This window comes from Anastrepha ludens, chromosome 5 (assembly GCF_028408465.1).
Source record: "Anastrepha ludens isolate Willacy chromosome 5, idAnaLude1.1, whole genome shotgun sequence".
In the NCBI taxonomy this organism is placed as follows: Eukaryota; Metazoa; Arthropoda; class Insecta; order Diptera; family Tephritidae; genus Anastrepha; species Anastrepha ludens.
In genome coordinates this window covers 4,307,072-4,326,647 of record NC_071501.1, presented here as the reverse complement: position 1 = coordinate 4,326,647, position 19,576 = coordinate 4,307,072, and the positions used below count along the sequence as shown (strand labels likewise).

The 19,576-nt window shown below is 37.2% G+C and overlaps 1 protein-coding gene and 1 long non-coding RNA gene across 7 annotated transcripts in view; one reads left to right on the top strand and one right to left on the bottom strand.

Moving 5' to 3' along the window:
• The window catches only part of LOC128864210 (uncharacterized), a 49,105-nt gene extending 33,381 nt beyond the window's left edge, over positions 1-15,724 (bottom strand). Inside the window, exon 1 of the long non-coding RNA XR_008454658.1 lies at positions 15,246-15,724. This is a non-coding gene — a long non-coding RNA (uncharacterized LOC128864210). The remainder of the gene's footprint in view (positions 1-15,245) is intronic.
• The window catches only part of LOC128864203 (thrombospondin type-1 domain-containing protein 4), a 203,148-nt gene extending 185,594 nt beyond the window's left edge, over positions 1-17,554 (top strand). For 2 of the 6 annotated variants that reach the window (XM_054103765.1, XM_054103761.1), the window contains exons 5-9: positions 9,870-10,071; positions 10,152-10,333; positions 10,394-11,386; positions 11,457-11,607; positions 16,279-17,549. In XM_054103765.1, coding sequence (XP_053959740.1) covers positions 9,870-10,071; positions 10,152-10,333; positions 10,394-11,386; positions 11,457-11,607; positions 16,279-16,421 — 1,671 coding nt within the window. In that variant the 3' untranslated portion in view covers positions 16,422-17,549. Of the gene's footprint in view, positions 1-9,501; positions 9,624-9,869; positions 10,072-10,151; positions 10,334-10,393; positions 11,387-11,456; positions 11,608-16,278 lie in introns of all 6 variants that reach the window. The other 4 variants (XM_054103763.1, XM_054103764.1, XM_054103762.1 and 1 more) reach the window with 4 other exon arrangements.
• The last annotated feature ends 2,022 nt before the right edge of the window (positions 17,555-19,576 follow it).

Sequence of the window (19,576 nt, the reverse complement as noted above, 5' to 3'; positions counted from 1 at the left end):
CGCTTGCGACACATTTTTCCCATCTCTCAGGCAATTTGTGGATGCCGCGCCAACAAAATTTGCCGTCTTTGGCCGGAAACCAATCATCGAGCCATTTTTTGGCTTCTTCGTGAGAATTGAAGCGCTGCTCGGAAAGTGCAAGCAAATGATATACGGAAGGCGCCAAGTCTGGTGAGTAAGACGCATGCACCAGCGGTTCCCAATCGCACGTCTCCACCTACTCCCGGGCCGCTCTTGTTCGATGTGCCGGTGCATTGTCATCAAGAAAAATTACTTTGTGATGCCGATCGGCATATTCTGGGCGTTTTCGGTGTATAGCGCTGTTCAAATCGGTCAACTGTCGTTGGTAGCGTGCACCGTCAACTGTTTCACCTGGTTTTAATAGCTCGTACCAAATCATGCCTCGCTGATACCAGAAAACACACACCATTGCCTTGCGGCCGAAGCGATTTAGTTTGGCCGTTGTTATTGGGTTGTGGCCGGGCGGACCATACGATCATTTACGCTTGAGATTGGAGAAATACACTCATTTTTCATCACCCGTAACGATTCGATGCAAAAAAGACTTCCGTTTGAACCGGGAGAGCAGCATTTCACAAGTGGTTTTTCGGTTCTCTTGCTGGCTTTCAATTAGCTCATGCGGCATCCATCTTCCGACCTTTAAAATCATGCCCATGTCTTTCAAACGTTTGGAAATGGTTTTTTACGTCACTCCCAAATGCTCTGCCATCATTTCTTGCATTTGACCATCATCTTCATCCAATAATGCTTGCAATTCGGCGTCCTCAAACTTTTTCGGTGGCCGGCCACGGTCTTCGTTCTCCACGCTAAAATCACCGCTTCGGAATTTTTCAAACCACCTGAAGCACTGTGCTTTACTTAAAGCATGCCCTCCATAAGCTTCTAAAGGGTGGTTCAGTTTCGAGGGCCGGTGTTGATTTTGAATAAAATACAATTTTTTTTGGAAAGTATTATCATTTCTCTTTATTATGACAATATTGGCATAGCTCAATTACGTATGTTAGAAAATATTGGCCAAATAGCCGCCGTGGCCTCGGCGAATCCGATAGTCCAAATTTTCGATGACGCTGAGGCATAATTGAGGTTCTATGTCGTTAATGTGCCGAATTATCTCATCCTTTAGCTCTTGAATTGTTGCTGGCTTATCGACGTACACCTTTTCTTTCAAATAACCCCAAAGAAAGAAGTCCAACGGTGTCGTTGACGTTTAGGTGTGGTTTACACTCAACATCGGCCCTTGAAATTTAACCACCCTTTATAAGCATTTGATGAGCTTGCGATGCGTTTTCTTCAATTGATAACAGAAAATCAACGATGTCCGGAAATCGTCGTTTAAAGGCAAGAAATTCGACATTTTTAAGAGCGACAGACAATGCATTGTTGTATGAAACGTAACAAACAATGAACTGCATATTATTGACAGATGACAGACGAAAAAAACATGACATTTGGGAAGGTTTAAAAATACTCCTAGCGACATCTATGAACTAATAGCTGAAAGTCTCATTTCATAGGTATTTACCGGTATTTAAAAAATTAAAGTAATAAAACAAAATTTTTATCACAGACCCTAATTTTTCTCCCGCTGTTTATATATAAAAAAATTAAAGAAAAAAATATATAAAAAAAAAAAAAAAATTTAAATAAATCACAGGACCTCCTCCCGCTGTTTGGGATCGGGGATTCATTTTGTACACATTTTGGCACGCTGAATCCGAGTCTGTTATAATTTGAGGTTAGAAAGCTTGAACCTTGTAGCGTAACTCCTGAGAAGTTTCTAATGTTGCTCTTTGTAAGTCCATAGAAAGTCTCAGGACCAATTATACCCCATATTTACCTCGAATAATAGTCTTAAAAGTCGAAGGGGACCTGTTCTGAGAATCATTGCGCACAGCCAGCTTTCGTTTGTTATATTTCTATATTTCTTGAACATTTTTTCCTCCTTCGTCATGAGAAAACCGGCTGACATTTACTGCATAGTAAGCAGCATTTTCGAATATGATTGAAAAATTATTCCAAGCCATTAAATTCAAATACCGATCAGTATAAAATTTGTACGCATTTATTTTGCATAAAAACATAAAAATATTTAAACGTCATATTGCAAATTGGCCAATAAAGCGATATCGACGTATTCAATGAGCCACATCAAGCGGGCAGCGTACGCACACTTGCATATATTTGCATGTACGTAGAGCACGTCAGCGCCAACAATAACAATAAGGTGTTTATGGTTAACCGAAAAATTCAAAAATTGCGCAAAAAAAGGTACAAAAAAAAAATAATAAAAATTAAATAAAAATGTAAAGATCTTGTCATGCGGCGATTACTTGTAGATGCAGCGATAATCTGTTGCAAATTTACAAGTAAACATAAATTGACTAAAGGCTAAATTGTGTTGACGTCAAAAATGCAACCGTTGGTGGCGGTGGCGGTGGCGGCAGCTTTTGTTTAAGAGCAAAAAAAAGCAAAAAAAAAAAAAAAAAAAAAATGAACCAAGCAAACCAAATGCCGACGACATGGTAATAATAATAATATTGTTGCAATAAGCCAGATGCTACATATAACAACAACAGCAACCACAAATTGTGGGCAAACACAACGGCAATAGACATTTCACGGCGAATTATCAGCAGCAAAAGCGGCAGCTAAGTTTGAGTGCTTAAGTGGATGGTGATAGATAGATATGCGGAGACATGGACGGACGGACAAATGGACAGCTACGTAGGCCAGGCAGAAAGATGTGTGAACAGCCAGACAGCTGAGCGGGACGAGGTGGTGCATGAGCGCCGCTAAACGGTCGCTTAGGTTTGCGTTTTCGTAATGCGCTTGAGTCGCACTAAAAGGCTTACATGAGTATGGATGTATGGATGTATGTCAAACCGGTATATTTGCTGGTTTGTTTGCACTGTATGGCATATTGAGTGTGCGTCAGTGGCATGCAGCCGAGTGCTCACTAAAATAATTTGTTAAAAATGCGCATAAAATAAAATATGTAAACAAACCATTTTTTGTATGGGCTGGCAATTAGCTGCGCGTTTGCAAGTTATGCTTCGTTTATGCAATAAATTAAAAGAAAATTTTGGAAAAAAACACGCAATTTAATTTAAGTATTCGATGGTGTGAATCGCGCTGAAATACTCGCATTTCCGACATATAAATATATTTATAACTGTAAATTCTTATGAGATTTTTCATTATAAGTTTAATTAAAGAATTTCGCTTAAAGAATTAATGTTCAAAATTTTGGAATATCAACATTTTATTTGCGGCCGCCATTCACTATCATTTCTGATGACCAGTGTTTTTTTAGATTATGAGAACTTTAAATAAAAAATAAAAATTTAATTAATGAGTTTAATTAAATTTATGAATTACATCGAAGGCGGCGCGTTGTTATACTCTTACAATCCATTTTTCATTCCCCGTTTTCGTAACTTCTGGCGTACCGCTAGGTAGCATTTTGGGTCCATTGCTAGTTATTCTGTCTATGAATGGCATTAGTTCTTGCTTTTCGTTCGCCAACTTTCCATTATACGCCGACGATTCTTATTTACTCGTTAATAACTCCGCTGATTTGATGAAACTCCAGTACGAACTAGATGATTTCTTTTATTGATGCTTGAGATCACATCTTTCATTGAATATTGAAAAAAGCCTCCATGTTGGATTTTCAAAATTATGCAATTTATTAAAAACTCAGTGCAGCTGTTCACCTGGAGATAAATTGCAATAGCTTCAGGAATTTAAGGATCTTGGCGTTGTTTTTTATACTAAATTTGCACTCATCAGCCACAATTTATTTTTGTCATTTCAAAAGCACTGAATTTGCTGATCCATACACCATAAAACTGCTTTATACCTCTTTTGTTCGTTCGCATCTGGAGTATACTGCAATAATCTGGCAGCCTTTCCATCAGTTCCACATTGATAGGCTAGGAGAAAGTGCTGAGCATACAGAAGAGGTTCCCCAAATTTGCCTTACATCTATTGGGTTTCTCGGATCGTATACCTTTGAATAGTGCACGTTTAGCGCTCCTCAATTTGAAATCGCTCGAAAAAAAGGAGGTCAATATTCTCTTTAACTTTTCATTTTTGCATTATCCAAGGAATTAATGGCCGTGAATCGCTTTTGGAGAGAATAAAATTTAAGGCACCACGGAGGTATCTTTGTGCTTCGTTGCCTTTCTATGCAGATAATACTAGAACAAAAGGAGCTCTTTGCGAATTTAGCCAAATCTTAACATCTGAGTTGACTTTGCCTAAAACAATTTTTACTATTGTAATATTCTTAATTCGATGCTCTAGTTTAAGTATACTTGTTTTATAGTCTGTGAGAAATTATTATTTCATAGACTAAATAATGAAAAACAAAAGAAAAAATATTTTTATTCGGAAGTTTGTATACTTTTTGTATACCATTAATATTTAAATATGACTTTGGACATACATAAGTATGCACACTGCAATCCATCAGCATATCTGGTCGTATTACTGCTACACTCGATCAATGCAGGCTTCCAAGTCGTCAATTGCCACGGGTTTTTAGCCCATAACAATGACTTTGCATATCCATGTGATGTAGCGGGCCAGTTCACAGACCCAAATCGAGAGATAATGTTTTCATTCAATTTCGTTATAAACAACTCAATGGTATAACTGAGCTGTAATTTCATCCTATTAAAACCACTTTTTGCCTGCACCAGTGCGTTCCATGTTTTCAAAGGTTGAGTGATATGCTTGATTAGAGAAGTTTATCGCTAGTCGGGTTAAGGTTGGAGTATTGAAGCTGGCAATTTTTCTATTCTGTAAGTCTCTTTTGGTGTGTCTCATATTGAAAAGTAGTTGCTAGTCCAAAGTAAATCGCTGCATTATCAGCTTTTTCATTACTAGAAATGCCAGCATGGCCATACACCCAGACCAAAGCTGATTCCACTAATTAATTTGTTTTGCTCTCTATTAAAGCGAGCTGTCTTCATTATTATTATTATTATTATGAATTTTAAGAGTCGCGATATGCATAGGTAAGCAAAAGGTTGGCTTGAAAATGTGTCATCTGAACGTGCACAGCCTTCCAGCCACGACGAGTTTCTTTGAATCTTCTAGTTTTGATGTTGTTTGTATTTCCGTTATTTTGTATTGATGAGCATAGACTTTATCATTGGGATGGTATTGGCTATTGTGGTGAGCTCACATAGACTAATGTTTGAGAGCAATCTGGGCAGTTTGCATATATAGAAAATTAATCTTTAACTTAGAAAATTGAGACAGAGCTTTATAGACTAGAGTCCTATAGAACTGTAGAACCATTAAACAAATTTAGTCCAAGTGCTAGTCACTAGTCTTTTTATGCGGCTTACCGCAGATGATGGAATGTCGAGTTGTGTGTTGTTCAAATGACGAAAACATACTGCCCGAAGGCTAATAACTACTTGCTGCAAGCAATATTTGGTACCAGCAGCTATGCTGCACGTGAAAAGTTGAAGTGAAACAAAATTTGTTTTTGATGAAGATTTCTTTTGGCGTCAGGTTAAAGAGAATCGAAGAAGAGCATTTAAATCGATTAAAGCCTCCATAAAAATTTAAAAAAATTTTACGCAGCCATTTAAAAATGTGAGAACAAAAATTAAGGAAAATGACTGTGCACACTGCAAAGTTTTTTGTTAACAAATTTATAGAGCCCTTTCGGTATCCAAACTCAGAAGCGAGCTACTCCCCATATATTATTTTTGTATACTATTTTGTGGAACAACATCAAGACGCACACTCGGCCAAACGCCCAAAAAGGGTGTACGCGCCAATTATACATAAATATACTATTTCTTTAGAATTAAAAAAAAAAAATGATGAGTTAAGCGCATTTATATGCAATACAAATTTTCACACCTTTCCTTCCATTCTTTTGCATGAATTCATGAATGCATACCTTGGCAGCTTTTCTTTTCTAGCCAACAACTTTAGTTTTCTGGCTTTCTTATCTGCTGACCTCACCGTCACTTGTTGCATGCAAAACATACCTAACTGTACCAGCCAATGTTTACCACATGCTGCGTACATACCTATATACGTGTGCTTGTGTGTATGTATTTGGATATTCATATGAAAGCACCTTTGTTGGATTACTCTCTACGCTTGCGCTTGTAAATCACAAAAAATTGTATCTGCTAGGTTGTTAAGTGTATCTATAGAGATGTAAATTGTTGGCAAACATTGGTGATTTCACTGATTAATTTGTTGTATGGGGATCAAAGTGCAAATGCGGAAAATAAAATGAGTTACTCAACGAGTTTGTCTGTTTCTCATGTATGTATGTATGCGAGTATATGTGACGGTGCATGAAGAGCGGTAATTTATGGACACAAGGAAAATGTAAGAATATAGATTTTTATTTGTGATTTATGCGTTAAAAAACGTATATTAATAGTAGGCAAGCACCGGAGGTGTAATAAATATGAAGATTGCGTGAGTGATTTGGCATTGTGTGTGCGTATGTATGAGAATTATAATGGCCATAATGCCGAAATATGGCATTCAATTTTCTGCGCCTATAAAGCGTGCGATTGTGTGCCTACTTTATAGTTATTTAGATAAAGGGTATTATTATGTAAACATTAGGGTGCATCACTCTCCATCCGATAACAAATCGGTACTGTGTTTTTAAGGGAATTTTAAAATTTAATATATCTTAAGGCTTTCGTAAAAATATCTCGGAAAAATATTAAGATTTACGTGAAAAATTACGGGAAAATGAAATCGAGCTTTTAATAATAAAATTAGTTTTCTAAAATATTTTGCTTTAGAAATCACTTGGGTTGATAGAAGAGTTTAAACTGAAAAGGCCTGCATAAAATATTTAATAATTTTGTCAACGAAATCAAAATTCGGCTACTTCGGATGCAAATAAACGAAATAATAAGATTTGCAAAAAATAAGGGAAGTGAATTTACCAAGAAATAAAAAAAGTGAAAAAATGCTTTGCACCGACTCTTTATGGTTGTGGATAAAAATTTGACTGAGCTATACAAGTTTTCCCTTAACTCTTTTTCTTCTTAATTGGCGCGATAACCGCTTACGCCATTTTGGCCGAGTTTAACAAAGCGCGCCAGTCGTTTCTTTCTCGTGCTAACCGGCGCCAATTGGACACACCAAGTGAAGCCAAGTTCTTTCCACCTGATCTTTCCAACGCAGATGAGGCCTTCCTCTTCCTCTGCTACCACCAGCTGGTACCGCATCAAATACTTTCAATGACGGAGCGTTTGTATCCATTCGGACGACATGACCCAGCCAACGTAGCCGCTGGATCTTTATTCGCTGCGTATGTCTATGTCGTCGTAAAGCGCATACATCTCATCGTTCCATCGCCTGCGATATTCGCCGTTGCCAACGTGTAAAGGTTCCAAAATCTTACGCAAAATCTTTCTCTCAAACACTCTAAGCGTCGCTTCATCGGTTGTTGTCATCGTCCAAGCTTCTGCGTCATACGTTAGGACGGGCATGATGAGAGCCTTGTAAAGTGCTAGTTTTGTTCGTCAAGAGAGGACTTTACTGCTCAGTTGCCTACTTAGTCCAAAGTAGCACTTGTTGGCAAGAGAGATTCTACGTTGGATTTCAAGGCTGACATTGTTATCAGTGTTAATGCTGGTTCCTAAATACACGAAGTATTTTACAACCTCGAAATTATAACTGTCAACAGTGACGTGTGTGCCGATATGCGAGTGCGTCGACTGTTTGTTTGAAGACAAGAGATACTTCGTTTTGTCCTCGTTCATCACCAAACCCATTCGCTTTACCTCTTTATCCAGTTTGGAGAAGGTAGAACTAAACTAGTTTTCCAAAAAATAGTCGAGAATTGACCAAAAACTTCATTACTTTGTTATAAAATCAAACAAACCTACTAAGCGAAAACTCTCCTATTATCCTAAACGGTTTTTTGGAATAGGTTTATACAAACTAATTTTATTTAATATATATAAAACTCTACTTTTGGGAATGTTTTCAAATCGATCCAACTCACGTTAGTCCCAATATTTTTTAGAAATGTTTTGGTAAAAGTCTTCAAATTTAACATGTTTTTTATTTCTGGTGGAAAACCTTCAATTTTTTTTGGTGCGTCACCCTAATATATCTACATATGGACATATTTTCTGCACCTAAATGAATTTTTTTGAAACCTGTTTTTCGCGGTTCGTCATAAATTCTGACTATTTAATATTTTATAACTTTTAATCAAATATGAGGGCCGTTTGAAAAGTCATTGCCATTTTTTATTTTTCGTCATACTCTTCTTTTAGGCTTATACACTTCATCCAACGCTGTTCTAGTTTGTTAATCCCTGCCGAATAATAGAATTTGTCCAAGTCTGAAAAATAGCGATTCGTTTCTGCAATCACTTCCTTGTTTGAAAAATAATCTTTTTCCCGGTTGTGATTTCTTCAAATTGAGTTCTACTATTTGAGTCCGAGGGATCCGAGCGAGCCAAGTCTGGAGAATAGTGAGGGTGAATGTGAAGCGAGTTGGAACCCTATTTCCTTTAATTTTGCGACCACAACTGCTGGGGCATAAGCTGGCGACAGGAAAATCACTTGATGAAAAAGAAAAATCTCTCTCCTTCCTCGATTCAAACCAATGCCAAGCACAAAGAAATATACCGATGTGGCTGAAACTTGGTGTGTGTTCTTCCAAGAGATGCTACTAAGTAAATATAACCTCGATATGGGCCAATAGTGCCATGTCTCTTACTTTGCCGTACTTTTCAAACGGCTCTCGTTACTACACCCCTTTGAACGTCGCCTACTAAATTTTCTATTATCAATCGCGTTATTGTTAAGTTACTTGGGATCTACGTGGTAGAAATTATGAATAATTGAGTGCACAGTTTTGTAATTTATCACTTAATTATGCTTGAATTAATGCCCGAATTAACACTTTTAATTAAAATGACAATACATGGGAGCACAAGACGCAAGCAGTGCTCAGCAGAGAATTATAGGTCAATAAATTTAATAATCCAATAAATGTTTATATTACTGCTCACCGGCAAGAAATGAAAGAAAGAGGCTTTGCACCAAAGGAAATGCTTTAAAAAGCTATCATATGCCGTCATACATACATACAAACTTGCCGCATTGTTTGCTTCAAGGGTACCTTTGAAAACGTATTCATTCATGCTTTAATTTATTGGCACTTGTGTGCGAGTGAGTCTGAGCCAATTGTTTGAAATGCTGATTTCATTAATGATCGTCGTGTTTCGCTGAATTCCAGCTACTCGATGCTTTAATTATAACTAAATCAATCTAATTGCCTTTATACATAAATTTAAACTTTTTTTTTCACCTGTACCGCATGCTTTGCCTCTTCGTATGTTAATTTCCTCTACTACCTAAGTAAGATTTATTGATCAGCTCCATCGCTGCCATCGCTATTCACTTCCGAATCATATTTCTTCGGTTTAAATTTGTTTTTGTGATGTTTTTATTGAAGACAACTTAAAAGTTTGTACGTATAGACTTTCGTAGATACTAAATACTCGTATTTGAATTAGTAGAACTGATTGAGATTTTAAGTGCTTTATAATGTTGGAGAATCTTTTGCTGGCTTTTCTGGTGAGTTCCGTATAAAAAACTTAAAACTTTTAATTCTTGCATATCACAGTTACATAATTCTCTTACAAAACTTGGTGCTAATTAAAAGCACGTAAGAAAATCTTCCCTCTGAGGGAGGTCCCAAGTACCTGAGAAACTTTAAGATCTATAAAAATATTCATACTTTGATATTTCATGAATACAACCTGAAAAATATTTCCCTTCTAATTTTTTTCTGTGTTATTTGATTTCCCTAATTTATTTTAGGCCGTCCATGCCACTGGCATCATCACCGGCCTTTCCGCCAACAGTGGATCAGTGAGTTGCGGTGGTTTAATTTGCCGTCCAATAACGGGCATCTTTACACGCGACCCACTACCAGAAGACGCTTACGTGCATGTGGCCACAATACCAGCGGGTGCCTCGAATATTTCTATCACCGAACTGGGAAACAGCATAAATTTACTAGGTAACTACTTGCCACAAACAACATTTAGCATTTTTTCAAGCAAAATTTTTTAATTATACCAAATCTTCTCTCCTTCGTAGTGCTGCGTACACCCGATCAGAAATACATATTCAATGGCGATAATAGCGCTTCGGATAGCGGCGCCTATGAAGCTTTAGGCGCGATTTTCAACTACCATCGCATTGACGGCCTGCAGCATGGCGATGGCGTTACGGAGTGGATTACTTGCATGGGTCCCATAAGAGAAATGCTGGAGTTGATGGTATGTAATGTAAAATTAAATAAAACAATTTTTAATGGAGAACAATTCACTATATTACAGATATACAGCAAGTCCTCGAACCCGGGTATCAAATACGAGTATCTACTGCCTATAACCTCTGACTCAGAAGAAAATGAGCTATCGGTGGAAAGTGAAGCGTTTTTGAAAAATGGCCCAGAGGAAAGCTTTGCAAGTAATTCGCGCTCGGGCCGACGACGTCGCTTCAACTGGAAAGTGGTAGGCTTTAGCGCCTGTTCGAAAACCTGCGGTGGTGGCATACAGACGCCAGTTGTGCGCTGCGTGCGGGAGAATCCAATACGCTATTACTCCCAGCGCCGTTGCATGCATTCCGAAAAACCAATGCTCAACGAAAACCTGTTGCGCTGCAATACGCAACCCTGTCCCGCTTATTGGCGCATAGAAGATTGGAGCGAGTGTCATTGTCAACAGGGTGACGGCTACCGCGAGCGTGACTTAAGTTGCGTACAAGAGCTCGCTTCCGGCATTGTTATACACGTGGATAACTCAGCTTGTATGGACGAGATGCCCAATCAACGCAAACCATGTGATTGCCCGAAGAATCGACGTCGTTCACATGTGGCACGTTACCGCACGGCACACTCAGGCGCTAATGGAACTCATAATCATCGCGGACGCGATAAGTCTGACAAATCTGGTATTTGGTTAATGTCCGATTGGAATCAGTTTTGTTCTGCTGAATGTGGTACAGGCGTGGAATATCGCACTATTTTCTGTGATCGTTCAAAACCGAATACAGAACGGTGCGACTCACGTGCAACACCGGAGATTACGCGGTCATGTGAACGAAGTCGCGATTGTGAAAAGGGTGAATGGTTCGCTGGTCCGTGGACGCCATGTAATGGAAACTGTTTTAATTTAACTCGCACCCGACCAGTTTACTGTATACACCAGCAGCAGATTGTGAAGGATGAAGATTGCAAGCCGGAGCTGAAGCCGCAAATAATGGAAAACTGCTCACATGAAGAGGTGGAGTACTGCGGACCGCGTTGGCATTACTCTGAGTGGTCGGAGGTGAGAGCGACACTTAATCGAAATTAAAAATGAATTTTTAACAAAAGCTTTTCTTTTAACTCAATTATAGTGCACGAAAACGTGCGACGGCGGTACTCAACGTCGTTCAGTGAAGTGCTTGGAGTATGACGAACGTGAGGGTGCGATGCGTGAATCGTCCAAGTGTCGTTACTCACTTCGGGAGCCCATCTACCGCAGCTGTAACACGCATAACTGTGACGGTAAGATACAAGAGTAGTTTACTCTGCAAAGACCCCAGATCAACATCCCTTCGATGAAAAAAAAACTTACAATAACTGTATATTAAATACAAATTATTTTTTTATTAATTACTTAAATCATTACTAAGGTGGCAGGCATTTTAAATGGATTATTATTATTATAATTTGCTAGAACGCCGCTCATGCTAAAAGATGTTGCTAAATATCGATAGCATTTCTTCCATTTGTTTCGGTTTCAGTACCAATTATATTTCAGTAGCGATAGGTTGTTAGCCCAGGGTCCCAACACACTCGATGGAGCTGCCAGCTTAAATTTAGCTGGAGCGAGCAGCATTTCCAACTCAGCCGCTTGCTAAAAGTCAAATATTTTGTGCAGCCGTCGATTAGCGAGCAGACGCTGCGGAAGGCTTTTGGGCTCGATGCTTATTTGAAGGCGGCATCGTCTCGCCTTGTCGATGCTGCTTACGAGCTTACAGTTTTTATTTAGAGAAGTGTAGAACCCACTTTATACCTCCACTACAACTTGACACAGCAGCCGTTGCTTGAATTGCGTCTCTCCTAAAGAGGCTATGCGATGTATGTAGGTATACATTTTTATTTGCCAATCGCGAAAAAATTTTAATAAATATTCATAAACGTTCAAAATCGAACGCAGCTATAGAAAATGCGTGCAATAAGGGTCGATATTAGGGCGGGTCGATTTAAAAATCGCTGATTGCTCTGTGAAAGTCGTATTCTAGGGATCAAAATAAGAAACTTTGCCGAAGGAACCATACCTCTAAAACGAATTCTGATGTCCCCCAATTTGGGTCGAACGAAAAATCCCACTTTGACCCATTTAGAGTGCTCCAATCGAGTCCAAATGTATGACCGACCCCCATTAACTTTGGACGGCCGATCCAACCATGCCAGTAGTACACCCCCGGGAACTCCCTGGGGGTTCCCCATACAATCATTTCAAAATATCACAATTTTTGGCCTTTACATGAGAAAAGAAACTAAAAAGTTCGACCCATATTGGGGGACATCAGAATTCGTTTTAGAGGCATGGTTCCTTCGGCAAAGTTGCTTATTTTGATCCCTAGAATATGATTTTCACAGAGCAATGGGCGATTTTTTTGCCTCACCACAAAAGACACTAAAATTTGGACCCAAATTGGGGGACATCAGAATTCGTTTTAGAGGTATGGTTCCTTCGGCAAAGTTTCTTATTTTGATCCCTAGAATATGATTTTCACAGAGCAATGGGCGATTTTTTTGCCTCCCCACAAATCGACCCGGCCTAGTCGATATGTAATGACTTTTATTTATGCATTGAAAAAGGGGAGCAGTAAATCTATCGGAAAAAATCGAGTTTATTTTCTAGTTCTTCACTGCTGCTGAGCATTTATGCCCTTAAAGTTTAGTGAGACAGGGAGTGAAGTGTTTCTCAAGAGATCACCTGAAATGTAGTCTTCGGTTGTTTTATCCAATATTCTTAAAATAATTTTTTTATGTGCTTCTGTTTTGGTTAAATTATTAAGCATAAAAGTGGTTAAAGTAAAAGTAAAGTACTTGAAAAGAAAACATATGTATATGTAAATCACATACCTAGGACAATAACGGAAAATGAACAAACTGCTATGTCCGGCCATGTTCTGCCGTACATCGAATAGTCAGCTACAAGCAAAGCTCAATACAAATTTATTTTGCGAGGCTAGTTTTCAAAACAGTCACGTGAAAACTAAGTTACACCGAAATGAACTGCTTCTAATCCAAAACATCAAAAACTTAACTAAGGGTGATACTAACAACCCTAAACGAAATTCCAGATTTTTTTCTCAATGAACTGTTTTCTTTGTCTGCTCTTTTCTATTCTATTCTTTATATACATTACATAAGCGTAACCTAACCTTCTGTTTTTGCTTATAAATCTTCACATTCGCGGATGAATCTCGCTATCCATTTTATTTACAATTTGACAGAATCAGCTGATTTGCTGACGTAGTAATATAATATATTTATATGTATTTTATTGTTGTCGCCGTTCTCTATCTCGCTTATTTATTGTTAAGTCACAGCCATAATTACTCTCAGGGTGGTGCATTTAACACTAACCGTACCGGTGTATCACGTATACTTATTCTTACCGTTTTTTCAAAATTAATTTTTAATTTTTTCTAATACATCTCTATACAATAAAGGTGAATCTCTGTACGTTGTCCGCGCATCACTACGAAACGGCAACACCAAATGACGTAAACATTTTTATACATTCATATATTCACCCAATGAAGGTTATAGGCATGTTTACCACTCTCATTTGTCACTAATAATCGCATATTTGCTTAAATTTAATCTAAAAAATCTTAGTTTTTCCTATTTCCCACTATTTATAGCACTCTCTAGACTTCATAATCCGCATAAGCTGTTCAACTATGACCCAAATGCAAAGCTGAAAACGGTTTGAGATAGAAAATTAATAAAAATAATTTTGCTTGATATTTTTCTGATTGGTTGTTTTGATTTTATTCAACGAGGCATAGCAACGGATGCCGGGTATTGTAATATTATGGTTTTTAATACAAATTATTTTCTATGAAATTATTGTTTGTAATTCTTTTATATACCTACATATCCTAAATCCCTCAAGACTACTCCTACGCGAGCGGGGCCGCGGGTTAAAGCTAGTAATTAATATTTTCAAATAACAAAGGAAGCAAGAGACTATAAATGCAGCCTTTAAATTCAATTTTGTAACCGGTCATTTGACTGGGCGCGGTACGGTTAGTGTTAAGAACGTCTTGCACATAGAAATATCACGACAACAGGAAAATAAATAGACGAATATGTTGTACAGCCGGCATGAAGTTGGAGCTAGTATACCAAGGATGATAGCTTACCAGCTTTGCTGTTTAGCTATGGTGAAAAAGAAAATTGTTAGGGGAACTTTGGCTGTCACCATGGAGAAAAGATTTTCAAAAGTGTTCTACGTAGTAGACCGTTATTCGGCTCTGAGCGAATTTGACAGATGCGCTGGTGTCAGTTGGGATGGATTTTACAAATTTTAGCATGTGGTAGTGACTAAAATCAACAACACACAGGCGAAGTGACGTGGAATATAAAGTTCCCCTCAACATTTTTTTCCACCATACCTAACGCGCAAATCTGGTAATCTATCATCTTTGGGCTGTCATGTCACTTGAGGATTCGGCACGATCATTTCACATGTATTCACACACTCATCTAAACAGTAGTTGTTCTGACAGCAACGAAGTGTTATTGGTGGATTTTTGTCGTATATCCCTAACACAATCTCGGTGTTTTGTAAACAAAGCTCAAAAGACGTCAGCCGAATAACGGTCTATTAAAGAGCTCACCTCTTTCACTAGAATACGACGATAATGCGAATGGAACGACTCGCCATCATTTAATTTTATGCTCACATCGGTTGTACATTCGAATGAATAAAAGCAAATCAGCTGGTTTACCGATACCACCTTGAATAGATTCGCCTTGGTTCTTGACAAATCTTCGCTCTTTTGACCCTCGCTTTTTAGTTCTCACACACACCCAGCCTGAACTTTCATCGTTCACAGTTACGAAACTTTGGCCACTTCAAAGTGCCTTCTTAATTTTCAATAAACATATCAACTGACCTTGAGCTTATAAAGTATTAAAAAATATTCTTTATTATATTCTCTGAAGTAACCGTAGTAAACTTGGTATTTACGTTGACCCACGTGCCAAAATGGGTCAGAAATAGTCGGTATGGTAACTAATTGACGCATTTTGGTCGCAGTACTAATTTTCCAAGAACAGAGCGTAATTCGTTTAAAGCGATGAATCGAACACTGCCATCTGCCTACACCTCTAGGTACGGCCATTTTTTCTATACCCGACGATTTATGCACACACAGTTTTCAATTCTCATTTTGAAGCATTCTTATTTTCAATATTCGACCGCAAATTTGTTAAGTTGAATATTCTTTGGTTAGAGAACTTTTTGCAACGAAATTCACGGCACTTTGAACATAGCAATTACCACTTTTTGCATTCAAATGCACAAAAAGCTTGCATGCATACATTTTCAACGTCCACATACTCACACAAACTTTACTTAACAACCGAACGCAACAATTTCCGATTGAGTACTGAGGCTCTTCCGATGCAAATAAATCAAAATTTTATTGATGCAGCGACGCTGTGTGACAGCGAATAAGTTGTTTGTGTGTGCATGTGGTTGTGCAGTTCAAATGCTGCTGAGTTCCAAATATGTGCAAAAAAACAACACACAAAAAATATAATGAATGAAGAAATCATTCGCTTTCTTTTGCGAGTGGTTGCTAGAAATGCTAAAGTGAACAAATTGAGAGGGGAATGCGTATTTGAGATTTAGGTTTGCTGTACTCGTATAATGCAGTCTCCCTCTCTTGTATAGGAATTGTAATGGTTTTAAACTGACTAATGAAGGCAAAAAATCTTTAAAATCTATTCATTTAATGAAACCTCTTTTTTTGTTTGAAGATTGACATATAAATATTTATGTGGTAAACAAATTTTGTTTAATTCAAATGTTTTTGATTAAAACCTAAAAATAATAATTAATTTCTGAAATATCTATTAGGCGACTTTATTTGAAGTGTGTATAACAACAACTATCTAATATCTAAGAATTTAAATATTTTTCAGAACCGCAACTGGAGCTTCTCCAGAATGATGTTGCTGTCTCCTGTGTGGACGAGTTCAACAACTGCCAGTGGGCTGTGAAAGCGAAACTCTGCAGTTACGATTATTACAAGCAAAACTGCTGTTACTCCTGTGGCGCCGCCTAAATACTCGATCATAGCCGGCACAAGGGATACCTGCCAACAACAAATTTCACTACTTTAGTTTAATTTATAACTGAATTTTGTTTTTATTTCATTGTTTTAATGCGAAAAGTTCATTTTTATTTGAAGCACTTGTATTAAAAAATTGCCCATAGTTCTTTCAAATGCACAGCGACACAAACGAAATGTAACTTTGTTTTGCAATCCAAGTGAAAATATTGCGATTTGATTAATTGTTGGAAATTATTTTTATTTATCGAAATTTTCTTATGTGAAATTAAGGCTTACACTTAGTATTTTTTTAAGTATTTATAAAAATAAAGGTAGGTATAATATAAGAAATATTTTATTTAGTGCTTAGTAAAGAACTTTCAAGGCGCAAATAAATTTTGTTAAAAATGAATGACAAAAATTAGTTGCAATATAAAAAATAGTAGACTTATGTATGTATTTTGTTTAGGGCACATTCCAATATACTATATTTGCTTTACGGCAGTTTTTTGTAACATCCAAATAACCAGAAAGGTATTAAAACACTAAAATGGACCTTTTAAACGATCATTTTTTGCTACTTAAAATTCCTTTTTTGCGTTTAAAAGCAATTTTCTGCCTTAGCGTATTTTTATTCATTGGTATTGTATTATTAATTACTTTGCAAAAAATATATGTATGCCTGTGTATAAATTTATTTATTTTGGTTTTAAGTTTTCGATATTTTTTCTAGAAAAAAATCTTTTTTTGTACTTCAGAAACTAAATACTGCATGCATACATTTTTTTTAATTAGCATCGTATTGGGATTAACAATTGTAGTTATAAAATCACTGTTGAAACAATTTTTAACACAACAGTACGAAATGTTCGAATTTTTGCAAACATTTTTTTTTTTTTAATTTTAATAATCAAATAACTGCAATAAAATAACAAATGTGTTCTACTAAACTGCTAATTCGAAAATATTCTATAAAATATTTAAACGCATACATTTAAAAATAATTCGTATCTCTAACCAAACTAAGTTCTGTTTTAAGTGTAAGCGAATATTTAGCGTACAACTGACAAAGAAACAGAAATCTATACAAAAATAAAGTGCAAAAATACAATTTTACTAAATAATTAATAAATTTCACTCTTTTGTAAGAAAAAACTTAAAACATATTTTTTCTTTTAATTCCAATTCAATTAGGGGAATGTGATTTATTATATCGAGAGGTACAATAATTGGGAAACAGACGATCGTGCTGCGAGTTTCAATACTTATACTCAAGCTTAATACAAGAATTAACTAAAGGGCCGATGCTGAATGCGAACCACACCTAAACGTCAAGTTTTTTCTGCATTTCGTTTGAAATTTTTCAATTTCAGACTAATTCAATTCGAACCATGGAAAGATACGCAATCGAGCAACGTGTTAAAGTTATTCAGGCTTTTTATGAAAACGGGCGTTCAAATCAAAATGCATATCGCGCACTACGTGATGAAAATCATCTTGAGTGATGAGGCACATTTTCACCTCAGTGGATTCGTCAATAAGCAGAATTGCCGCATTTGGGCGAATGCTAATCCAAAAGTGATTGCCGAAGAACCAATGCACCCACAAAAAGTGACTCTTTGGTGTGGTTTATGGGCCGGCGCATCAGTGGGTCGTACTTTTTCCAAAATGAGGCCAGTCAGGCAGTTACTGTGAATAGTGTTCGCTATCGTGAGATGATAACGAACTTTGTATGGCCCGAATTGGAAGATATGGATGTGGGCGCTATGTGGTCTCAACAGGACGGTGCCACTTGTTACACAGCTAACGAAACAATAGTTCTTTTGCGCGAAAAATTTGATGGCCGAATAATCTCACGTCGCGGCGATGTCAATTGGCCGCCAAGATCATGTGATTTGACACCGTTGGTCTTCTTTCTTTGGGGTTATTTGAAGGAAAAGGTGTACGTCAATAAGCCAGCAACAATACAAGAGCTAAAGGATGAGATAATTCGGCACATTAACGGCATAGAACCTCAATTAATCCTCGGCGTCATGGAAAATTTGGACCATCGGATGGAGGTGTGCCGCCGAGATCGCGGCGGCCATTTGGCCGATATTTTGTTCCATGCGTAATTGAGCCACACCAATTTTATCATAATAAAGAGAAATGAGAATAATTTTCTAAAGAAATTGTATTTTATTCAAAATAAACACCCTTAAAACTTAACCACCCTTTACAAAGTGTGTTTGAGGAACGACGAGATCAGGGCTGCTGTCAAAAGTATTCAAATTTTCCGTACTTTCGCCCTTTAACGAAACGTTTGCTTAGGAAATAAAACTCAATCGCTTTGGGTCAGCATCTAGTCTGACCAATGTTTAAGAGGGATTATATAGGACTAGAGTAAGTTCGTGTATTGCGGGCACCATTTTACTTCGATGTTTTTTTCGGCCAAAATAATAATATTATAGTAAAACAAGGCTATCACTTCTTTTATAACACATGTTGAATTAATTTTATCATTTGTTACAAAAATAACTTTATATTCAAAGTTTTCATCCGACAGAATTGAGAACCAGGGACCACCCCAAAAGTTGACGAATAAAAAACTGGTCGGTAATGTGGGCCAGGGTATTCGGGTAAAGTGGATCACTGTATTGGAGTACTCGAGACGACATTATAGAAGTAAAGTAAACTACAAATTTATTAGTTGATACATTTTTTTCACCGTAAGTAAACAAAATAATTAAAAAATATATAAAATTCAGTTATAAGTAAATAAATAAAGGTATTGTAAATATTTTCTTAAAACTATTCAGAACAAGAACTGCAAATAAAGATGGCATATTTTTTGGGTAAGCTCTTTTCGCATAACGCGTAACCATATCGCATTTTAGGCACTGTGTCCATAGTTGACATTCGCTGTCATTTTCTACTCGATATCCACAGAAATTACATTCTGTTTCTTTATTTGGTGGAAGATCGGCAAAGAGATCTTCCGCGACGGAGTCTACAAAGTTAAGGGATTCTTTCGAATCAGAAGAAGATTGGATTTGATGAGTCGTCTTGCGTACAGAATTTTTAGGTGGTTTTTTCACTTTAAGCTTAGATTTCTTGGAAGTAGTTGCACTCTCTTTTAAGTTAAGTGATTCCGTCGAATCAGAAGAGGATTTGTTTTGCGTTCCCAC